Genomic DNA, 24017 nt, shown 5'->3' with positions numbered 1-24017 from the left:
TCTATTTGTATGTGTGTGTGTGTGGTATGGCTAGTTAGCATTTGTGTTGCACGGCATGTGTCAAAAATATATGGCAGCTGGTCACACATGTGATAACACACCACAGCAGTGATAGTGATGCACCACTGGACTGGAAACTGTGTGTGCTTGCAAATGTGTTTGTGTGTGTGTGTGTGTGTGTGTGTGTGTTAGAGCTTCCCCCAGTCAGCGGGGGGTGGGCTTTGAATCAGCGGGGCAGATGGACTCCAGTTTAATTGAGAAAGTGCTGGGCTCTGCAGGAGGCCAATAGGAAAGTGCATAGTTAAACTCTACTTCTCATTTGTCCTCACGAAATGCTGATGCAAGGGCAGAGGCAGTGAGAAACCAAAAGAGAGAGAGAGAGGGAGAGAGAGAGAAGGAGGGGAGGGGGGGGAGAGCAAGAGAGGAGGAAGAAAGAGTTGGACTGTATAATAGATTACCCTATTACTTCTACTGCCCTTCGGAATTACCCCTCTCCTAGGCAGGCTGTCAGGCATCCACAGCAGTCCCGAGCTACAGATTCATGCTCGGCTGCACACAGAGGATGGAGAGTGGTCCTCGGAGGCAAAAAGAAGGATGACTAAGTCACCGGTTAAAGCAGAGAAAACTGCACCAAGCGTGGAGCGAGGACAGGCGATTGTGCCTCGGCAATGTATCATCACAGAGGAAGCATCCTGTTGCTGCTGCATGTGTGAAAAATTGACTTTGAGTTCATCTCTGAGCGTGAAAAAAAAAAAAAAAAAGCTCCTTGTGTTGTTATGCGCCAAGCACTAGTGTGACACTGAGCCAAACACCAAAAATTCACTAGCCTCATAAAAATACAGATTGAAGGTACTGAGGCATGGGTGACATCTGGTGGTTTGTTAACCAACTGCATGCTGGCTGGAGCTCAACAGCACTGGCAAATAGTGTTTTATTTTTTTTGAAAGAGGTGATGGTGTTAATTAACGAGGAAGAAACTGGGCTAAATTAAACAAGAAGATGAGCCAATGCCTTAAAGAGAAGCCTAATTAGAAAACAATAACAGCAGATGAATGAAAACACAGAGCAGGACGTGGATTAAAGCCACATCAACAATAGTTTGAGGAAGAGAATGAGGCTTATGAACATCATGTGGGTAATAATATGCTGCCACAAACCACTTACTGCATATTTGCTGTTTTTTTCTAATTTTGTTGGTACTGATTGTAGCTCTAATTGTGCAGCAGCAGTGTTGGCCATCTCTCTGACCTGGCATGACTACAACCCCCGTCTGTGCTAAACGCTGAACACCACCTCTGACAACGCAGCCATCAGGGCTGCTGTGCTGTGTGTTTTAATTACTCTGCTGATTGGATTAAACCCCCTCCTGCGCTGACACGTCGCCTACACTTAATAGGGTGCTATCGACAAAACCAGCACATACATCCGCTCACCTTTTTTTTTTTGTCTTCGAATAGACAGTTGTATTCTGCCACAGCAAACCCTGCAGCGGTTGGAACAGAAGTAAACTGTTATGGTGTGATTTCTTAAGGTTATTTTATGTTAATTGTGGGAAACACTTATTCACTTTCTTTCCGAGAGTTAGATCAGAAGATCCATCCGACTCTATGTGAGAGTGGAATCAATCTTCTCGTCTTAACTCTCAGCAAGAAAGTGAAAAAGTGTATTTTCCGCAAGGTTGAACCATTCCTTTAACCATTATCATGACATTTCACCTATGAAATGTAGAAATGACCTACCACTGTTTTCATCCAAAAGGAGCTCTTGACCAATGCACCCCTACAGATCAGACTGAAGCAATTAATATTCCAACCAGAAGATGAACTTGCACTCACTAAAGATTCAGGGCAAGAGGCAGGAAATTGCCATTTACCAACCACAGCAATTAATGGACTCGAAATATCCCAGTTTAATTTCAGTTTCATAGCGGCCAAAGGATGATTTGCAATAGAAGAGGCTAATTGAAGACGTGCTGGCTAGCGGCCACAGAGGGAAGAAGAATTGACATACTTAGCTACCAGGCAGCTACGGCCAGGATTTACAAGCACTTGGCTGGAGGCTTGAATTAATTTGAAGCCTTGCAGATGTGCATATATCCTTTCGGCATCTTAAGGACAACGTAATTTAAGAACATTTTCTATCAGCACAGCAGTTTTACTTTGGCTTATATTTTACCATCTAGTTCTCTGCAAGGATGTGAGGTACAGTCTGTATTCAACATCCGCATGGGTTTGGTGTTGACAGTCACGCACTGAGGCACAGACAGTTGGGAGCCTCTTGTGTGCAGAATATCAAAACAAAAAAAAACAAAAAAAAAAAAAGCCAGACAGCAGCAGCATCTGGCTAAGTCTCTGGGAACAGAGTAGTTTTAGCATAATTAATCTATTTTACATCTGGAGGGACATCTCAAGATATAAAAGTCAGACTGGCTGATCAGAGTGTGTTTCGCTCTCCCACCTGTGCACAGTCACGTCCCCTCCCCATCCTCCTTCACTGTCAATCTATCTTTAAATACATGTTGTCTTCAGATTAGATAATGCCTTTCTTTATCCTGCTACTATCCGGATGCGCTCCGCCCACCCTTTGCTCCTTGGGCCTTTCCATTTGGAGGGAGATCTATTATCTGTACACCCATCTGTCACAAGGATTTAGATAAATAAATGATGGCGAATGTCATTGTTATGACTTTAATGCTTAATACTCTACCCCAGTCTGTGCATATTGTTTGGTTAAGGGGTGACATATTTGATATTTCATAAGCTCATAAGTATCAGATCTCTGTCTCACTTGATTAATCTGCAATATTAATCTGCTGAACTGATATTGAGGACCGTTATTCTCTTTTGAAGATTAGATTTCCTTTAGTTTGTATAACCCACTTGGAATTCTCCCATGACAGTAATGACACCGATTGGTAAAATTTACACACGAAAAGTAATATAATAGTCACGCTTTTCAGACTATGAGAGTCAGTTCAGGCTGATTTTTGACTACAGGGCACCCACGTATAAGCAGACATCCCCTCACGCACATCAACACGCACACATCTGACAATCCCGGCTAGAAAAACTCTTAACAGATGACTCAGTCTTTGCCTTTGCTCCCTGCAACATCTGCAACTTAGAGTCTTTGCCGTCATTAAGCCCCACACAGCTTTAAGGAAGATGCCCTGATGGACAATCGTAAAGCAGGAAATGCGGCCAAACAAGGGAATAAATGCCCGAACATGTAATGGATATCCATGGGTATTTACCTCACATGTCGTCATATGCAGGAGAAGTTCATAACCTCTGCTTATATCTATGGGAGGAGCTCCCATGATGTTGAAGCTGCTAATGGATTGCAGGAAAGTTCTTACAGACAGATCGAGGCCGTTTGGAATATTTTGATCTGATCACACCGGAGAACAGTTTTGTGGCTCGATTCATTTTTACTGTGTTCGACCTTAATTTTTTTGGACAGTCTCTGATTGAAAGTGGTCTGCTTGAGTCTTTGGAAATTGCAACAGGATTTTATTTGGAGGATCTTCTTTGAGATTCAGGCAGATGTGACCTTCAGGGCTGTAAGAAGATTGAATACTAAAATACTTCAGGAAAGTTACCAGATAAAAGAGTCGTCTACATAAGAGTTAAGGCCTTTTTTCTCCTTGTGGCAGATTTCTTGTAGACCAGGAAACCTGATTCAAAAGGTAAGAATAAAAATTATCTTTGTGGAAATACACCCACAGAGAAAAGATTTAAACATTTTCAGGTTACACTTCAGGAAACGTGGTGACCAAATCTTGCTTATCTCATATAAAAACATTTGTGATTGATAAAATTTTTGGATTTTTGTTGCTCTTTACATTTGGCAAATCTAAAAAAAATAATTTTAAAATTGTATAATTGACCGATTAATTCAAAAGAATACAATTAAGAATACTACTATGAACCTTTTTTCATACTATGAGTATAATATAATCTTCTCTGTTGACTAAGCTACTAATAATGAGTTAAACTTCAGCTGCAGTTTTCCCTCACAAGGCTGTTCTCACTTGATTAAACTACTTCAATATCTAATATTATTTTCTCTCTCTCTCATTTTCTCACCATCTCAGCTCAAACTTCTCAAAAAGATCTGGTGAATCTTCACCTATAAACTCTCTCACCATGGAGCACTCCGCCTCTATGAACTTATCAGTGGTGGATGGAGACGAGGTGGAGGACCAGCGCCCCCTCCTCCCGCTGAGGATGGTTCCTCCACCTCAGACGTGCTCCCCGCAGTGTGGGATACACCACACGGTCCAAACAGCAGATCACACCGTGTGGCTTGACAGAACCCAGGCCATGGCCACCACACCTTTATACAACGGCCAACTTTATGTCACGCCTTCACCTCGCTCCAACAGGAAGGGAGACAAAGCCAAAGGCAAAGAGAAGAAGAGTGACAAAAGATCAGGAGGGAGTAGACAAAATCCAGGACACAAGGAGCATAATCATCAGTGCAAAGCCAAAAACACAGGATCTCACAGACTCCAGGAGAAGGTCACCTCTTTCACTGACATCCCTGTTTCTCCCTGTGGGTCACCCTTTAAGAACCCCTGCAGGCCGCACTTAGACTTCAAGGATGCAGAGAGCAGAGGGTGCCGGAAGTCAGGTAACGTTTCCTTGGAGATGCTTGACCGCCCGAGCCTCCCAGAGATCATCATCACCAGCAAAGACGACGACGACCTCCAGCCTCACGATGAGTCGTCCCAGTGCTGTCAGGACCCTGCCCTGTCTGAGGCCAGAGGCCTGCTGCCTGGAGCCGAGTGTCCCTGTCAGAGCACCGGTCCCAGTCCACAGCCCAGCCCAAAACACAAGGTGGACGCCAAGGACGACCCGTACTGGAAGACCCACAACATTGGTTGGCGGCTGGTCCGCAGGAGGGCTCTGTTTTTGAGGAGGCAGCGGCTGAACGACTGCGCTCTGGCTGTGGGGATATTCGGCGTGGTGATGATGGTGATGGAGACGGAGCTCTCCTGGAGTGTCTACAGCAAGGTCAGACAGTCAAAGGAAAATCTATATAGGGCCTCGAAAAATCTTTTGAGAGAAGTGGAGCCAAATAAGAATTTTAAAGAAAAGAAATCACACCACACGACTGCAGTTATTATCTTGTGAAAAGAACCCATCGCTAGTTTTCTCCAAAGACTCGACTTTTTCTTTTCACTCATTGTTCATATTGTACTGTGGTAGTTGTCCTCCGTAGATGTTTTTTTTGTTGTTGTTTTACTTCCCTTTTTTTCCACAAACACAATCATGATAGCTGGTTGATTGATCTACCACCAAATGCAGGAAAAAGCACAGTATGCCCATAAGATCATGTTCATTATATCAAGCAAATGGATTATCTAAATGTATGTAAGATTATAAGATTACATAGGATCACTGTTTCCATTTCATAGATTGAGCTTTGTAATGACAAATGACAGCCATCAGCTGACAATGATGTCCTGATGTGGTGTGTGTGTGTGCGTGTGTGTGTGTGTGTGTGTGTGTGTGTGTGTGTGTGTTTCTGTCACCCACAGAGCTCCATCTACTCCCTCGCTTTCAAGTCTTTCATCAGTTTGTCTACGGTCATCCTGCTTGGCCTCATCATAGCGTACCACTGCTGTGAGGTGCAGGTAACTCATCATAATAACATAATTAACATAATTTGGGTTATTTTTGTTTTGAAGTTTTCCTCCAGTGAGTCAGATTTATATACATGTGTCTGGAAAAGGTTTTTTGCCTTTTAAAATCATTGTTTTGCATGCATGGCTTGTTTAAAATGATCTCATTTTTTGGATAGTCACTGCAAGAGGAACTGAAAATGTACTTTTCTTTTTAAAGAGCAAATTTACATTTAAACTGAGCTGAAGTTTCTATATCAGTGGTTCTCATACTTTTTGTCTTGTGGCCTTTTAAATTCCTGGTTTCATTTGAGGGATTTTTAAAGCCCTGAAAAGGTGAAAGTGTCCAGTATTTCCAGGAAAAAAGCAAAACTTGGGGGAAAGTCAGGAAAAAAAGCATGATTGGGTGAAACGGGAATATATTTTTTTCTTTCTCATCCCTTTAAAAATTTGCACCACACACACACACACACACACACAGATTTATCTCAGGCCCCAAGGTTGGGTCCTGGTTTTCATTAGAATGCATTATTCCCATCTCTCTGGTAGCTCTATGTTCATGACATCGGTGCAGAGGATTGGCGGATTGCCATGACAACTGAGCGTCTGGCTCTGATAGCACTGGAGCTGGCAGCAGTGGCCATCCACCCATACCCGGTAGGTCTGTTGGCGTACTTCCAGCAGACCATGACGCGCCCGTCGCTGTCGGAGACGGAGCTGGAGATCATCCTGGCTCTGCCCATGTTCCTGAGGCTGTACCTGCTGGGCCGGGCCATGATGCTGCACAGCCGCCTCTTCACTGACACCGCTTCCCGTAGCATCGGAGCGCTCAACAAGGTGTGAGATCACCCGCTGGCTGCCTTAAGAATCTGGCTTTGGCCTTGACTTCGGTTTCGGCCTTGGATAGTACTGTGATAAAATCATAACATTTTTAATTAGAGAGAAAATGAAAGTTTTTGAGAGGATTTTCTCTATAAACTTTTCTATGATTTTAATAACTGTGGCAGTTGGCAGCAACCTGCTTATGGGACCTGATTCATGGGATAGAAGAGTCTATTTGAGAATATGATTTGGGCTGGGCTTCTATTATGAACATTTCACACACATCTGTTTATGTCTTATGTCTAGGTGGGCCGAGAGGTCTGTAGACGTGTGACACTTGAGGTGTGACTATCACAGTTTCGCTCCCATGAATCCCAGTGGTTTCACATGCTGATTACGTCCCTCACTAGCTCTCCTCTGTTTGTCTGCTTTCTTTTCCACAGTCGATAATATCCACCCGGCTAATCCCTTCCCTTATTAATGCTATTTAAGAGTGACGAAAATGACCTTTGTCTCCCCGCTGCAATGCCAAACCCGCTATCCATGTATCAAGCCAGATTGAGAACAAGTTTTCTTATCCCTCATCTCCTCTGTATTATATAAATCATAATCTGACAGGTGCTATCCTAAATAGTCTGGCTAAGTACCGTCAAAATTATGACGTAATGAATCCTGTTTTTTTTTTTTTTGTTGTGATATCCAGATACATTTTAACACCCGGTTTGTTGGGAAAACACTAATGACCACCTACCCCGGCACTGTGCTGATGATTTTCAGCGTCTCTCTGTGGATTGTGGCGGCGTGGGGTTTACATGTTTGTGAGAGGTATGCGATAAAAAGTCAGTCTACAGATGAATAAGATTCAGCTACAACAGTCCGATGAGTTCAGTAAAGCAGAATTTAGGACCAGAAAGAGACCAAATATGAGCTAAATGAAAATATTATGATGAACCACAATCCTCAGCAATGTCTACTGTCGTGTCAAGATATCAATATGACATCAAAGTCAAAGAGAAAATATCAGAACAGTCCTGTTTACTTTAGTTTATCTTTATCCTGCAGACACCACAACTACAGAGACCTTAGTAGCAACTATATGGAGGCCCTGTGGATGGTCTCTGTCACCTTCTTGTCCATCGGTTACGGAGACGTTGTCCCTCACACCTACTGTGGTCGGAGCATCTGCCTCCTCACTGGGATAATGGTAAGCGAGCACGCACTGCACTGATAAGGATGAAAGTTTTCTCTGTGATGGATCGAGGAGGAATCTCAGGTAAACATCAGATTGTGAATGTTAATCTCTCACAGGGAGCAGGCTGCACAGTCCTGGTGGTAGCCGTGGTCGCCAGGAAACTGGAGCTGACCAGAGCAGAGAAACATGTTCACAATTTTATGATGGACTCCCACATCTCCAAGATGGTAAAACACCCATTTCCAACTTGCTGATTAATAATTAATTAGATTCTGCACAGAGTATAGCTTGTTGTCAACCAGTCTTAAAGAATCTGTAGACCAATAACAGTGATTGGATACCACATATCAACTCATTTTACTCAAACAAGTGTACATCTGTGTGAGTAAGGGCATAGTCCTAACCTTTTGTAGTCCTAAAATCATAAAAAGCACAAAATGTTGCCTGTGTAGTGAGTTAATTTTACCTTGTGGCAATAAAACTCGAAACAGCAACCGAGTCTTTGTTCTTTCAAGACATTGACGCTCATTTGTAGAAAATGTCAGAACTGAAAAGAACCAGGTTTGAAAGCTGAGTATAAGAAAAAAAATGAATTTATGTTTGTTATTCAGCATGTGTAGTAAATAATGGTGCTTTCAGGTTATGCTCATAAACATAAAATAACTCTCCTGAGTGATTTTTCTTTTCGTCTTTTGTCACCAGATAAAAATTGCAGCAGCAAATGTGCTGAGAGAGACTTGGCTTATCTACAAACACACTAAGCTGTCGAGAGAGAGAGACCACACCAGAGTCCGCATGCACCAGAGGAAGCTGCTTCTCGCCATCCAACAGTAAGACACTTAACCTCATTTAAAGCTGTTTCTGCACAGTGCAAGAAGAACACGTTTTTACTTTGTGTGCTGTATGTTCATGCTGTTTAATAAAAAAAATGCTATTTTTCATTGCTCAACACCTAAGAAAGGACTTTCCTATAAAAACTATATTTATTTTACTTCCTGGGAAACATTGTGCAATACCAGTATGTGAAAATAAAAATTTAAACCAATAAAACCTTCGCCTACTTCCCCTCCTTATAGTTTCCTCCAACATTATCACCTGCCCAAATATAACAAGTAAAAATTAGATTAATTGGAAATAATGTTTAAGTAATCTGAGCAAATGACAAAATTAGGAGCATAAATTTGTCGTGAGGCGATAAGCTTAGTTGAAATTTAACGATCAGCCACGTGAAAGGACCCGTTACCTGAATTACTGAAAAAACACATGAACGTATCTCTAGTGGTGCAGTTCCCAGCCATGTAGGTAGTTTTATGTCCCGAGGTGTTGAGATATAGATACCAGTGGGAGCATGTGACTGAGTACATTTACTGTGCTGAAGTACAAATTTGAGATACTTTACTTCATTGTTCCCATTTCATGCTGTTTTATACCTGGATATAACTATAAATTCAGAGGGGAAATATTGTACTTTTTCCTCCACTACATTTACCTGACAGTTACTGCTTACTTCTAAATAACATATGATCAGCTTATAAAAGATGCATTGTTATTGACTAAACTACTCAACAGTATATAAAACAGTAAGAATAAGCTTCACCTCAACCAGCTACAACAGTGGTTGTTACAGTAATATAATATAGTAACACTCATAGAGGCTATTTTCTTGCATAATGAGTGTTTTTGGATACTATAAGTACATTTTTCTAATTATACTTCCTCTAATAATGCAGCGCTTTACTTGTAATGGAGTATTCTTATATTGCAGTATTGCTTTTTTTACTCAAGGATATGAGTACTTTGGGTGAACTGACCTTTTAAATTTCTGTTCTCATCACTTTTTTTATATTTTAAAAGTAGTGATAATATTATACAAACTTCCTGCACCACCTATAAGTACTTTATTTTGTCTCCAGGCTGCGGCGGGTGAAGATGGAGAAGAGGATACTGGCAGATCAGGCCAACACGCTTGTAGACCTCTGCAAGGTGAGAGAGGCAAGTGAACGCATCATCTCATATCCATCCTGCCAAAGTCTCAACAAAGCAGCATCTAATATTCGCTTTACACCTCTTTTCTTTCCCTCCTATTCGCGGATCCGATCGCAACACCTCGGACGTCAACCTCGATGCAGATGCAGAGCCTGATGTACGACGTCCTGTCCGAGGTGCAGGGCTGCAGGGGGGAGCTGGACACGCACATCCACAGCCTGGAGAAGAACGTGGAGGAGTTGAGGGAGGGTTTCAGGAGCCTGATGCCGCTACTGTCCAGCACCCTGTCCACGCAGAACTCCTCCATCCGCCACCTGCTCAGGGAGAGGGAGGCGAACACAGAGACTGCTGGTGTGAGCGGAGAGGCCGGAGGCAGGTGATGGAGAAGAACCGAAAGGCTTCGTAAGATGCTCCCTGAGGAGTTATCTGCTTATTATGCAGCTAAAATGTTGGGATGTTTTTTTTCTTAAAGAAGTGGACAAATGTGTTAATACAAAGGGCAAGGCTGTACATAAGTGTGTAGAATTTTATTGAAAGTAGGTAACCCCGTTTTCTGTAGCAGAAATGCCATAAAACTGTAGAAATTCCTCGTGGAGATGTGAGGAGACAGTGGCAGTGAAGGTACAACTTGCCACGAATTGAATATTCATCAATACTACTACAGTGAGTAAATTGATTACTTGATCAAAAGAAAAATAATCAGCAACTATTTTGATTAATACTTTATTTTACTGATGGTTTTAGGTTCTCAAATGTGAGAATTTGCTGCTTTTCTTTGTTTAATATCAGTAAATTGCATTTTTTTTCCCCCCACTGTTGGTCATATGAACCATCTGATGACATCACCTTGTGCTACTGGATGTCATTTTTCACTAATTTATTATGCTTTAAAGACCAATTAATCCATTAATGGAGAAAATAATTGGCAGATTAATTGATTAATAAAATCTTCACAAGTTTCTGTCCCACTCAATAAATCAACTCAACCAAATAAACTGTTTGAGGACTCGATCACTTCCGTCAGTGAGTAGCTTCATCTGTATTGTAAATGCTGCACTTTTTTCTGATCATGTAGTATAAAACTGGTGAAATTTGAATAACGTTTGTAATATTAAGATGTAACTTATGACAATAACTGTTCATTTCTAATAAAGATGATGCTGTTGTATTAAATGTTTGATCCTAACAAACCGAAAATAATTTACTTTAAGTAGCAAAGTAACCACACAAAACATTACTTTAGCCAAAACAATATTTTATTAAAGAGAGACAGGGTTGGAGGGTGGAGTTACAGCAACAACCGATCTGCCGGCATGGACAGTCACTTGGTCCAGTCCATCTTCAGGTCTCGTTTCAGATCAGACCGCTGGGTCAAAGACGCTGATATCAACCGGTCCATCCCCTCCTCTCCCCTTCAGCTCCGGGGAGAACAGCTAGTGCTGCTTCCTCCTGAATGAGCACCCTGCCGGAGGAGACAATGACAGTCAGACAAGCGCTGACAAAACAGAAGCCTTACAGTACAGAAATACTGCAGGCGGTGCACACCGCTATTGTCCTACACAGTGCTGATACAAGAGTCATCGTTTTCCCCAACATGTGACTGATGAGACCAACATCTCCCACCAACAACGTGCTACACATCTATGAATACAGAGAGTTGACACTAATGCAGCACCAGGCTTCAACCTGGCAGCAAAACTGACCAAACAATTTCATTATGAAGATTAAAAAAAATATACATTAACTACACCACCAGCTGTACTAAACAGTAGCTATATGAAAGAGGTTTGTTCTCAGCCTTCGAAAGGGGGGGGCCAGTGGTCTAGCTCAACCCTTCTGCAAACTGAGGTCGATCTGGCACTGGAATGAGATTGGAAGACCACGATAGAGGAAGTCCAGTCACTTAGCAGTGCGGTCAAAAACTAATAAATGTTTCACATGAAGACAATTCATATAAATAATCTTTTCGGGGTTTGAAACACCAGTCAAATGCCACAAACCAGTGAACCTGTTCTGATGAATTAATGAGTGTTGCCTTTCACACTACCCAGTAAATGAGACAATATAACTTAATGAGCCATCATTGCACTAAGTATTTGGTAGACTATTGTCAATCTTTGTCAAATCAATAACATGGATCTTAACAGGTTTCTGATTGGCTATCATGCAAGAAAGTGTTGCATCTGAATTAGTGTTTTTCCTCTTGTTCTTATTTTACCAATACTACTTTATATTTAATGTAACACCAGATGTGATTAGTTTAGTTTTCACTTGGCAGCTCAATAAATGAAATAACAGTGATGGCAGATTTCACTTTCAGTCCTAAGGAGGTAAGCCCAAAAAAAAAAAAAAAAGCTAATTTAGGATTTAGACCCTGGACTTCATTCAGTTTACACCAATTCTCAAGAACTTGTGGTGAAAAGGGACTAAGAACAAAGTCAGGATAGCCTCAAACATCAGTCAAGTCTGGTTCAGAGAATTAGGATTGATTTGGGCAAACAATCTGTCAGTGCTGTGTTGATTTGTGGAAGCCAATTCAAAGGTGATCAAAAATGGCACTAAAGCTTCTGAAGAGCATCAACATGTTGAGTTCTGTTGCTGCTCATGAAAACAGTCTCATAACAGAAGTTTGTGTCAATAGTTGAATATTTGCACAGATCAGAGTGTGTGGAAGTTTTTCAGGTTCCTACAAGTCATTTTACATTCCAGCAACACATTCAAGGACCAGCGCAGCACACCGAGCTTCTGTGACACCAGCTGTTCAACCCATAAATATTGTTTTATACTGCAGGTGATACTGACCCTCTGTGAGACGTGCTTTGCCTCCAGTGGGCTGACACAGGACTGTTGAACAGCCCACACACAGCACAACTGTCTGAGCGTGGCTGAACACCGTCGTGATCTTGTAGCATCCTGAAAACAATAAGACAAAAAAAAAGGGAATATTTACACCACAGTCAACTTTTCCTCTAAAAAGAACCCACAAACTTTAGCAACTGGCTGTACATTTTTGGGTGGATTTTTTTTAAGTTTTGAAGTCATGTACCTGGACATTTCACATCCATAAAGTAAGAGTTGGGACTCTGAACAAGACGCTTCTTCTTGTGCCTCCTCTTCTCCTCCTCAGGGGATGGGTGCAACAAGTCTTTTGCGAGCTGCAGAAAATAAAAACAGGGGGAATGAACAAAAGGAAACAACGTTGGTTGAGCCTCATGATGTACACGTCAACTCTGATCCCTTAAAAATACGATTACACGCACACACAAATGGTTAACCCGCTCGGTGACAGTCTTTTTAATGTATTACTTGTCTTAAAGGTACTATATTTAAACATAGATGTTGTCGTTTTGTCCTGATGAGACGCCTGTAACGTTGTTAAGGCTCCTCGGATGGCCTACATTTCTTGGGTTGGGTAACGCAGGCTACGCATTTTGTTCAAACGCAGGCGGATTCTTCAAATAATTGACGATTAGCGGCAAAATAATCAAGTTTCAACCTACAAGCATTAGTTAAAAGCTACTTAGGTGTAATTTGGTGTCAACGGTCTTATCTTCCGTTGAACTGGCTCCATGTTTGCGGTGTGTGCGCGGCCATCTTGTGTCACAATGCGCTCGCAATGCGCTCAAATGTGCAGAATTATTCGTGTCAAACTGGGATCAAAACTCAACAAAAGCAACCAGAACTGGGACCAGTAGCATCGCTAGTTTCTTACGTAGACATTGAGCCGTGTAGCGGCTCTCTAAAGCTCCGTTAAATGGTAAAAATGTCATTTTGCAACGGTCCGCGGATACTCACTGGCATGTTGGCGAGGAAATAGCCGCTGCCGAAAAGGAGGCATTACCGGAAGCGAGGGGTTGATATTGGTTGTTCCTTTGAGCACGAGCCGGATGTGACGAATTTAACAGGGCGCGGTGGCCATATTGGTGAGGTCGAAACTCCACCCTGTTTAGCGTGGTTTACATATGGATGGATTAGCAAACTTTAAATCAGTTTTTATTTTCCTCAAACTGTTAATAATCACCTCAAATGTACAAATACGCACCGTGGTAATTAAATGTTTAATACTTTATGAAAAAGAGGGGGAAAAACTTATAGAAAAGTCTTAAGGGAAGTGCAAAGTTACATTAAAACACTCCCTGACTTTGCCATGACAACCCCACATCCCATTTTGTCACGAAATATTTTTAAATACTTAAATTATGACAAAAATGAACCGTGGAACCCAGAAAGCCCCAGAAAGGCTCCCTGGTAAAGCACTTAAGTGTTACACAGAATAACTCTAATACACTCTGTTTACAATTGTAAATTCAATTATATTAAACTTTACCATTATGTGCTTCAAGAGGGAATTATAAAATCTACGATTTAATTATAAATGGACCTTGAGTTGATGTTTACAATTGTTTATTTACAGAATAATGGCTACACTGTCAGGTTAACAAAACTCATTAACACCAAATAAAAAACAAACTGCATGCTCGTAATAGTTTATGCACAGTAGTTGTTAAAGTGCTGATCTTTTAAAAGGTATGGACATTTATTCCAGTACTACACATAAATGTTATTTTACTCCACATTTAATGAACTTCATCTGTAGCTTCTTTTTTTCTTGGCTAGTTTGCAGTTTGATGTACAAAACACACAAGCTCCTGACTGGTGGAGTAGTTTGACCATAAAGGACACACTGAAATTATGACTGCTTTTATGTTTGATATTTGTGCACATTTTTATTTTTTAATTTTATCTATGATTTTACTTAAGTAAAATTAGAGTGAATTATTTTTTTTCTTAATTGTATTTTCTGTCATGGTATTGCAAACGAAATAAAGAATCAGAAAACTTTTCACAAACAGGTTTGTGGTGGAAAATCTCTGTTAGTAATGTCAGTTTAATTTCTTCATGTCAAGTCTCACAAAGCCACAACAACTGAAGAAAGCACTTTTTTTAAAATTATTAAATAACTGTAAAAATATAAAGTATAGTGTCAGTTAGTATACAGTCCGTAAAAGTGAATGTTCTCCCAGCACTACGCCCCCTGTCCCTCCTCTTCTCTCTGTTCAGAAGTGTTTTCGTTGAGTGGATCTCTGAGCTCCATCAGTTCATTTATCATCACATAGGACTCACACTCTGGAGGGAAGAGGTTTCTCTGAGAGAGAGAGAGAAATCAGAAATAATCATACAGAGCATCTTCATAGTATACAAACTTCAAAATGTTCCTCCAGTGGAAGAACTATTAAACAGTCCACTGTACACGAAACCCACCTGCAGACAGAGACGTAGCAGACCTCCACCCTCAGCCTGCATCTGCAGTGACGACAGGAACAGGGGCAGCGACTGCTCCGTTATTCTGTTTCCTACACAAATAAACACACAGCATCACCACAGATTTCCTTAAAAAAAAACTTTGGCTTTGTGAATGTCCTTAATAGGGTTCATAATTTAATTTGTGCAGAGCCCTGAAGGAGTAGCTGCTAATTAGCCATCCGCTTGCCTGGAGAAATCAAATTAACCTAATGTGACCTGTAAATCATAAACCTCTTGTGTATCTCTTCTCTGAATAATTTACAATAAAAAGGGTAAAATTATTAAATATATATAACACTTCTCTAAAAGCATATTAAAAAAGAGTAATATAATTGAACCAAAACACAGAGATTAAAAAAGAAAGATGGCATTATATGTTTAAAAAAGTAATATAAGTTCACCTAAATGCAACTCCATCTGAGGAAACCTCTGCACATTAACTCTGAAGAAACTGATGTTCACCATTAATGACAGTTGAAAATATTCCTGCCATCAAACTTAACTGTGGTTGTGTTTGAAATACCTTGGATATGAAATGTTTTGGGATTTCAGTTTTCTAAATACTCCACAGTTACTGACCCGACAGGTTGAGGGAGGTGAGTGTTGTGTTTCCAGGCAGAATGATCTGTCCGTCCCTGTGCTGCACAGACTGGTCCAGCAGGGGGTTCACTATCTCCACCGACTCTAGCTGCTGGTGGAGAAAGAGAGAGGTAAACAAGTGCATGACAGCCTGCTGTACGTTGGAATCATATTCATCATCAAAAACAACATATTGTCTTAAAAGACAATTACAAAAAACAAACCTCATTCAGGGCAGTGCTTGATGTATCCTGCTGCAAAACAAAGTATAATACAAAAAATAGTAAAAAGATTAAATTACTAAATGAAAAATACTGTGTGTGTTTATATAAATGTGGTGCACAGATTGAGAGAGCATGTTTCTGGTACCTCCTGTGTAGATATTTGTTTTTGTTTTCCCCCCGACTTGCTACCTTTACTTTGAGGCACCTTTAGATCAGTGGCTAGAAGACATTTGATGAGACAACAAATGAAAAAGTGAATACACCTGCTGTCACAGGATAATAGAACAAGTGTGTATCAGTAACAGGAGCAATTACATTTCTTGTTAGACTTTGGGTTCTCTTTGCTGGCGAGCGGTTTCTCGTCTTTTTTGGCTGGTTCCTGTAATTTAACAGAAACCAAGATTACTTTTTAGACTATTTATGGCACATTCATATTTTAACATTCCCTTTTACTGTCCGTTTCACTGGTTTTTAGCGTCTTACCCTTTTTTTGGAAGTACTTTTGTTCTCCCCTTTGCTCTGTGAAGTGCCGCTGGGCACTGAGAGGTCGGAGGGCAGTTGGTCAGCAGAAGATTGATCAGCATCGATCCCAAGAGATGACTAAAGAACAGAGTGAGAACGGTGTTTATAGCCTGGATTCATTTTCAGTTGTTAAAATTAGACATTGCCGCACTTACAGACTGCATCCTCTCCAGAAGCAGCTTCCTCCTCTCCACAACTTCCTCATGAGTTAGAGCAAACTCGCCAAGTATCTGTAAATGGACACGTTGAAGGGTTGGAGGCTTATCACATTACATTACATAATTTAAAACAACTTAACTACTGATTTAGACGCATTATCCCCCAGGTTAGAGTCTTTAAATGTAAATGGATACCGCAGCCAGATGAGCAGCCCCTGAGTCTCCAATCTGATTGTTGGACAGTGAGAGAAAGAGCAACGCACGATTCAACCGCAGGCCCTGAAACACAAAACAGGAAGGAGAAAACACATTAGCTGTCATGAAGGTAACATATAGGGGGGAACATACAGTAGATTAGATTATACCTGTGCGATATGTGCAGCGCCCACATCGCCAATACAGTTGAACGCTAGGTTGAGTGAGCAGAGGTTCTTGTTAGCAGATCTGGTTGTTGAGAGAGCGGACCCGATCAGACGTGCGCCCTCATCTCCTATCCGGTTATTTCGCAGGGACAAGTGAGTGAGGCTTGACCAAAGAAACACCCAAAATGAATCTGGCATGTTTGTGCATCTATATGTGTGTGTGTGTGTGTGTGTGTCAGAGTATTGTGCTTTATGTGAGATGTGACTCACACGCTTTCTTCAGACAAGAGAAGGTGGTAGCTCTGCTCTGGAAGAGGGTTCCCCTCTAATGTCACAACCCTGCCACAAACACAGAAGAGTGGATGCATCAGTGACCCTGCAGTGACATGCTGTGGTATACCTCTCTCTGCAACTTTATGACATTTTTAGACTCAAATTTAGCTTCCCATCCTTTTGCTCAGATTCATTTACTGCGAATCCAAGTGGATTTGCAGCGACACTGACGGGAGGATCCGCTCACCTCAGGTTGGAGCACAACGATATCGTGTTCATGAGGGAGATTAACATTCGATCCGTCAGTCCGGCCTGCCAAAACCTGCGACGCAAACAAACAAAACAGTGACAGATGCACCCTGCACTCTGTAACAAGAGGACACCTCTCTCCAGCAGCTCATTACTTACTGAAGGCTCTGCAGTTTGCTCAAGGAAGGAAGCATCTTGTTCAGCACACGAGTAATCTGCTCCTCTACTTTCCATCCTGTGTATTGATGACAAATTACCAAAACATACAAAGATACTGTTAAGTTCCAACGACAATTCATGTCACTTAATCCCTGACATGATACACAGCATGACATTTATATCATTTCAGCACAGAAATCCTGAATGACATGATTACTGATGCAGAAGGCTCGGAAAGCCAAATGAGAAAGTAAACAGTGAGAACTTTAAATTTGTGTTGTGTTGTCTGTGTTGTGTTTTGTTCTCACCAGAAACCTTCATGCTCGTGGTGTTGAAGGGGTCTTCATTCTCCAGCTCCACCTGGAGGCATGGCTTAGGCCAAGAAGGTGCTGCCTTTATCTGGGACTGGCTGTCCTCTGAAAGTACAATGAGATGATAAAACTGACAATTAGTGTGCATTCAGATTTCTTATACAGCAAAAATACCAGCATTAATTTAAATCCACATATGTCAGTTTTGGACTTATCAGCTCTACTGGTGAACAAACTCTCCAGTTAACAGCCAGTAGTGTCCAATTAACTGTCACTGAAAAACCAATGGTGAAAAATATGCAACAAGCATTCAATGATCTGTCTGTCTGTGTCTCTTTCAGTGCTGTTGAGATGATGAGAAGCTCTTGTTTACCTGTGTTCTCTCCTTCAGCTTCGGCATTGGAGGAGTCTGGTTGCTTGGTGCTGACAGCTGGGATGTCCTTCATATCCAGAAGAGCACAAAGCCCAGGGAAGTCAATCTCCACATTGCCTGAGCACTGATATTCATCTGTAGGATATTGGGTTTATATAATAGCTTTTACCACACAAACATCAACTGTCACAGAAGACCAAATAGAGAACAACAGCCTTGATAATGTTTCTTACCAAAGGTTTGAGCAGGCGTTTCATTTGGAGTCGGTCCTGTAGAACAACAGAGAGGCCACATATTTAGTACCCAACCACTTAAGCAGTTTGGCTGAAGCTAAAAAAGTTAGTTACCAAATCACAGTTGTGACGAAATAGCCAGTGATTGAGCATCGTTCTTTGACGTCTACTAACATTTTTAAAATGCTAAAATCAAGAATTTCCACATTTCCCAAGTGGATATGATGTGGGTAAAGCTAAAGAGTAAATGCGTCATTAAAATGGACTCCTAAGTAGAGCTGGGCAATATATCAATATTATATCAATATCATGATATGAGACTGGATATCGTCTTAGATTTTGGATATTGTAATACGGTGATATAGCAGTTAAGTGTTGTCTTTTCCTGGTTTCAGTAAAGTGATGTAATTTTCTGAACTTCCCAGACTGTTCTAGCTGTTCTATTATTTGCCTTTATACAATTAGTCATTATATTCACATTACTGATGATTATTTATCAAAAATCTCATTGCGTAAATATTTTATGAAAGTGCCCTACAATATTGTCCCTAGATAGCAAAATTACTGTGGCCCAGATCCGGTTCACACCTGACATTTTCGGCACTTTCATCTGGCCCACATACTGTGTGGTTTCCCAGATCTGGGCCACAAGCAAACCATAGCAATGCTGTATGTCAACCAAGAACGAACCAGATAAACCAGAACTGGCCCACATCCAAAACACATATACCTGAGAGCACTGCATCTTTACCAAAAAAGACCCACATTTGATTTGGGATATTTGGGCCATATTTGCTGTTTTACATGTGGGCCATTTAAGGCTCACATCTATTTTGTCCGGACCAGAAGAAGGCCAGCAGTGCTGCATTATTTCCTGAAGTGGCCCACTTCTGTATGCTATCTGGCTCGCAATATCGATATTGAGGTATTTGGTCAAAAATATTGTGATATTTGATTTTGTCCTTATCGCCCAGCCCTACTCCTAAGTTGTTATCCTGCAGACAGACATCTAAATAAAATGTACACAATTTGAACTCATGACATCCCACGATGAAGAAAGAGACATGCAATAGTGTTATGAAACTGACTTTGTTTTGATAATGGAAACTAAACTATGACAAATTTCAAAAGCTGCACATTCAAGCCTGTTAAAATGGAATCACATTACTTGGATTTTAGTGGTAGAAAGTAATTATGTACATTTACTGTAGCTTAAGTAAAATCGTATTTAAATAAATATTTTAAGGTAATTGTACTTTACTTGAGTATTTCCATTGCATGCTACTTTATATTTCTACACTAGCATTAATACATTTCAAGGTGAAACATAGTTCTTTTTAATCCTCTATTTTTAATTGACAGACATTGTTTGTAGTTACTTTGCAGATTCATATTGTACATGCTATAGCCTACATATAAGCTTAGGCTATAAAATATGATGCAGAATAAACTGCTCGGTGTGCATTGAGTAATTGAAGTTAAAGCATTAAAATACTTTGTACGTTACTATTTTGTAATAAGGCATATTTTTTAACACTGTATGGGTTGTTATAGCTTTATATATTAAATCGTCTATTAAGGCTTTATACTTACATACGTTTACTTCACACTCACCATACTGTAGCTCTACTTTATCTACAGATTATGTTAATTTAAACACTTGACTCCTCAGTGTCAGCTAACAGTGAACCGCTAGTGTCTGACATGATGATGGTCAATAACTGGTCTTCCAACCTGCATTTTTCGAGGCTCCTTCCTCGACCCCAGCACTCGTCTTCTCTGTCTTGTCTTTTGCGTGTTTCTTTCTGGACATTGTTGTGTCTTAAAGTTAAATATAACCCATCAGAAGTCAGGTAACGCCGCTGTGTTGCTGTAGCTATAGCCAAAATGAAGTACCGGTTGTCACTGGCGTTGCTATGGAAACCCTGAGTCCAACCAACGCGAGACTTTCTGGCAAATTCTTCATAACTTGTCTTGTTTAGGGTTTAAGATAAGCATTAGTAAATATTTGTAGACAAAAATGTAGGTAGTTAGTACGATGGTAGTAGTGCTGAGACTGAAATTCCCCACATAACTAAATAAATAAACTCCTAAATATAACAGTTCTGTGATATCGCGAGACTTGTCATTTGACCGTTAGTTGCCATAAATTGCTCCGTTCAGTCTGAGGATGTTGCGGTTCACTTGAAGCAAGAACTTACATTTATATTCATTTTTGACTCTGGTGTGAGAATCCATTCTTATATCATATATTGTCTGTACCACCTGTAAAATAAAGCACATTTTTATTTTACAGGCTTTCATTTCTACACTACAGCACTGCAGTTTTAGTAAATATAGCAACAATTACCAGACTGCAATATAAAAAATGAAGGAATTTAACTTCTAACTTTAAACTCTCCTTTCAGGCTCTATCAGCTGAACCATTGCACATTATAAAATAAACCTACGATGTTTTTAAAGCTATTTATTTACAGTATCTCAGATTCAAAATGTGCTAGAAGTGAAAACAGTAGTAATTTAGTCTGATTGTCTGGTTATTTCTGAGAAACTCTAGTGCTGAAACAAAGTAACCCAATCCACAGAAAGTTATTTTCTATATTTTAAAAAGATCAATTATTTGTTTGAGTAAGTTATCAAGCAAACAATGGCAAATATCCTCTATAATCCACCCTCTTAATGTGTGGATTTTATGCTTTCCTTTGTTTTATATCACTATAGATATCTTAAACATTTCATAGATCATAGTTTTAGGATTTGAATAAAATAGCTGGACATGTTGCTACAGTGTTTTGTATTTGTGTGAACTATCTAAAGAGTATTCAAAGCATAACGACATGAAGTGTATTCACAATAATGTAGTGCTTTTTATTAAAAAAACAAACAAACAAAAAAACAAATATAAAACAAAAAAGTAAAAACCAACAGCATTTTTTTCCATGACTTAAGAATCATAATTACAAACTTTTAACGAGTGGAAGAAGTTTTTTTGACAAACTGTACACATCACAAAATGTCCGCCAGTCTGCCATTTACAATGCTTGCATCTTATTTTGTGATTGTCTAAAAATAACTAAACGAATCACACAAAACACACAAATACAAGTACAAGCATCATACAATGACCGCTATCACAAAACGGAACCATTTCCTATTTTAAAAGAAAAAAAAAATAATAATAATAATAACATGATACTGGGCTGACAGCTTTACTTTTGTTTCTGTCACCATTTTAAAAATATCATAACATTTTTATGTTGGTTTGTTTTTTTAGTGTTCAACACTTTGCAGCAAAAAACAAGGAGTACGTTTCTCCTTAAAAGTAATATTATTAACAATATTCAGTGACAAAGGTGTTGTTGCTGAGTCACCGTCATGTCCCAATGCCTTCTGTGTCCGTTTGACATTCTTCTCGCTCATGCAGTACATAGATGAATTTCATTTATAGGCAACAAAACTCAACAAGTTATCATGTCTTCAGGACAGTTATGGTGGGATTTTCTGGACATTTAAAAAAATCATTTTCCTCCGAGCTTAAGTGTCTTCATTATAGTAATACAAACAGAAGAAATTATAATATTATTATTATTATAATAATCATAATACATTTAGGGCTGAGTCCTGTACAGTACAATAATAAACAAAATCCATTTTCGATATTGCTTTTGGAGACACTCCTCAATGTAAAGTGTGTATATATACATAACTTGGCACTGTACAGCTTTCCCGTTCCCTCACTCTCCCTCTATCAGTGTCTCATTCTCGTCACTTCTCTGTCAGTTTTTACCGCATTGGGACATTGCAGGCTGTCCCTTTTTAGCAGAGGCATTTGGGGGGAAAAAAAAAAAAAAAAGAAGAAGAAGAAGAAATCTCATCAAATATCACAATTTCTTTTAAAACATTCTCCATGGCAACCAGGAACATAGTCGAAAGACAAAAAGAAAAAATCTTAAGTCCCTTCCCCTCCCAATATACAGTATACACCGCCCCACCCGTCTCACAGAATATAAGAAAATATGACCATCACGATACATTTCATGTTAAGTATTGTTTTCCATAGTTTCTTAAAACTGTTAATTGCCATCGAGCCCTTAATTTTTTTTTTCCGTTTTTTTTTTAAAAAGGTATATCTTCAAGAAATCTGGTACAGACACACACGGTAAGTGTGTACGCACGCACACACTCACGCAAGGCAGTCGGAGAGCACGGCTGTGTAAGGCGTTACAGTTAAAGCCGGTGTCCCCCCGCCCGCCTGATTTAGTTAAGCTGGTGAATCATGTTACTTCAAAAAAGAGGGGCGAAGCTGACTGCCTCACGAAAAAAAAAAAAAAAAAATTAAAAATTAAAACCTCAACAAGACACTTTGACTGACAAAAAAGCGCACACTCAATCTTCCCTCCCCTCCCTTTCCTCTAAAAACAAACACACCCCTGGCCTCTTCTCTTCCTAAATGAGTTACTACAGTATAACAGGAAAAAGATAATAGACTTTTTAACTCGCTTTTTTTTCTTTTTTTTTTTTTTCAGACTGCATCATCCAATACTGTGAGAGTGTTAGTGTGTTTTTCATTATAGATACATTACACAGAGCTTCACAATATCCATGGTACCAAAAGTGCAGTTCACCACCCTTTCTTTCTCATGAGCAGCATCTGAGCACACACACTGCTCAACTTACATTTCTCCTATATCATCTGATCATCCCCACCCCCTCCCCATCGGTCCCGGCGCAGATCTTGTCTTTATTTGTTACATCTTGTCATTGCAGCTAGGTCCCACTAGGGGGAACAATTCTCCAGCAATCTCATCCCCCCCCCCACTGACTGAAACTGACTAGCCATCCCTCTCTCAATCTGTCCCTATTCAGTACCACTTGTTTCTGATGCTTGCTAGTGGAATTCATCTACCCATGTCTGTAATGTTCAATGCATTTAAGTGCATGGGTTATTTCTCCTATGTTCATTTTTCCAAAAAAACAAACAAAAAAAAAACAAAAACAAAAAAAAAAAAAGGTTTTGCATCACACTACTTAAATAAGCAAGAAGTCTGGGGTCGGCACCCGCTTCGTGCTCCTTGAGAACTCTTAAAAAGCTGAAATTGCCATGAAGTCAGCGCTTCCGAACCCCCTCCATCCTCTCAGAGTTGAGATGACAGTCTTGGAAGAGGTAAGCTGGAAGAGGCCCCCAGGGATGCATTGTGGTCCTTAATGGTTGGATAGCCAACAATGCTCATTTTCCCTTTCTTGCTGTCTCTTCATTTTCTGCCCGCTTGCTCACAAAAGTTAAAGGCAGTGTGCTTGCCAGGCACGTAGCAAGGTTTATTTCCTGCCAACAAAATCACCGAATCCGAGCGTCCGTCGCCGTAGCCTCCGCCCAGCGCCCTCCTCCAGGAGATAAGTGACATCTATGGCTGTTGGAAGAACACAGAAAGAGGGGGAGCGCTTAGGAGCTTAGACAGAAATAGCTGACAGGTGAGGTCTCATATCAAAGAAGCAGCAAAGGTAAAGGTAGGCAAAGGTGTTTCTTCTGCTACTGATGCTTTAATCTTCAAAGTGCTCAAAAAAAAAAAAAAAAAAAAAAGTCTGATAGAGTTGGCAAACTTCTTTCGAACTGTAAGCCTGGGGAGCTGCGTCCAAAAACGTC

The 24017-nt window shown here is 40.3% G+C and overlaps 5 protein-coding genes and 1 non-coding gene across 13 annotated transcripts in view; 2 read left to right on the top strand and 4 right to left on the bottom strand.

Moving 5' to 3' along the window:
• The window catches only part of snx27a (sorting nexin 27a), a 48208-nt gene extending 44024 nt beyond the window's left edge, over nucleotides 1-4184 (top strand). Inside the window, exon 13 of the mRNA XM_067612678.1 lies at nucleotides 4097-4184. Within this exon, the coding sequence (XP_067468779.1) occupies nucleotides 4097-4137 (41 nt within the window). The 3' untranslated portion in view covers nucleotides 4138-4184. The remainder of the gene's footprint in view (nucleotides 1-4096) is intronic.
• Nucleotides 4149-11089, top strand: LOC137198746 (small conductance calcium-activated potassium channel protein 1-like). Its single transcript, XM_067612675.1, has 9 exons — nucleotides 4149-5018; nucleotides 5546-5641; nucleotides 6179-6466; nucleotides 7155-7276; nucleotides 7514-7655; nucleotides 7760-7870; nucleotides 8346-8473; nucleotides 9557-9626; nucleotides 9773-11089. The coding sequence occupies exons 1-9, from the start codon at nucleotides 4149-4151 to the stop codon at nucleotides 10007-10009; spliced, it is 2064 nt and encodes a 687-aa protein (XP_067468776.1). The 3' UTR covers nucleotides 10010-11089.
• Nucleotides 10868-13533, bottom strand: rps27.1 (ribosomal protein S27, isoform 1). The gene is made up of 4 exons (XM_067612679.1): nucleotides 13425-13533; nucleotides 12676-12784; nucleotides 12432-12542; nucleotides 10868-11091 (listed from the first exon to the last, which is right to left on the bottom strand). Exons 1-4 carry the CDS (start codon nucleotides 13428-13430, stop codon nucleotides 11063-11065), a joined length of 255 nt encoding a protein of 84 aa, XP_067468780.1. The 5' UTR covers nucleotides 13431-13533; the 3' UTR covers nucleotides 10868-11062.
• Nucleotides 11415-11544, bottom strand: LOC137199123 (small nucleolar RNA SNORA35). The gene has a single exon (XR_010931739.1). It is a non-coding gene; the product is annotated as a small nucleolar RNA SNORA35 (small nucleolar RNA).
• Nucleotides 13534-14213: 680 nt separating the features above from the next.
• On the bottom strand, nucleotides 14214-20417 carry lrrc71 (leucine rich repeat containing 71). 6 transcript variants are annotated; one of them, XM_067612670.1, is made up of 17 exons: nucleotides 20111-20417; nucleotides 18377-18412; nucleotides 18144-18278; nucleotides 17768-17875; nucleotides 17460-17535; nucleotides 17299-17373; nucleotides 17049-17117; nucleotides 16782-16941; nucleotides 16612-16695; nucleotides 16414-16488; nucleotides 16220-16336; nucleotides 16052-16115; nucleotides 15882-15955; nucleotides 15737-15763; nucleotides 15513-15621; nucleotides 14892-14983; nucleotides 14214-14775 (listed from the first exon to the last, which is right to left on the bottom strand). In XM_067612670.1, the coding sequence occupies exons 1-17, from the start codon at nucleotides 20187-20189 to the stop codon at nucleotides 14656-14658; spliced, it is 1500 nt and encodes a 499-aa protein (XP_067468771.1). In that variant the 5' UTR covers nucleotides 20190-20417; the 3' UTR covers nucleotides 14214-14655. The 6 variants fall into 6 exon arrangements, with proteins under 6 accessions (XP_067468771.1, XP_067468770.1, XP_067468769.1 ...); XM_067612669.1 differs by having other exon boundaries at nucleotides 15513-15624; nucleotides 20111-20416; XM_067612668.1 differs by having other exon boundaries at nucleotides 15737-15766; nucleotides 20111-20415.
• Nucleotides 20418-21219: 802 nt separating this feature from the next.
• The window catches only part of ash1l (ash1 (absent, small, or homeotic)-like (Drosophila)), a 32917-nt gene continuing 30119 nt past the window's right edge, over nucleotides 21220-24017 (bottom strand). For all 3 annotated transcript variants that reach the window (XM_067612661.1, XM_067612660.1, XM_067612662.1), the window contains exon 27: nucleotides 21220-23784. In XM_067612661.1, the coding sequence (XP_067468762.1) occupies nucleotides 23693-23784 (92 nt within the window). In that variant the 3' untranslated portion in view covers nucleotides 21220-23692. The remainder of the gene's footprint in view (nucleotides 23785-24017) is intronic.

The sequence above is a fragment of the Thunnus thynnus genome, chromosome 15 (genome assembly GCF_963924715.1).
Source record: "Thunnus thynnus chromosome 15, fThuThy2.1, whole genome shotgun sequence".
NCBI classification, from domain to species: Eukaryota; Metazoa; Chordata; class Actinopteri; order Scombriformes; family Scombridae; genus Thunnus; species Thunnus thynnus.
Note: the sequence above shows the minus strand (reverse complement) of the source record. Positions and strands in the feature narration are given on the sequence as shown.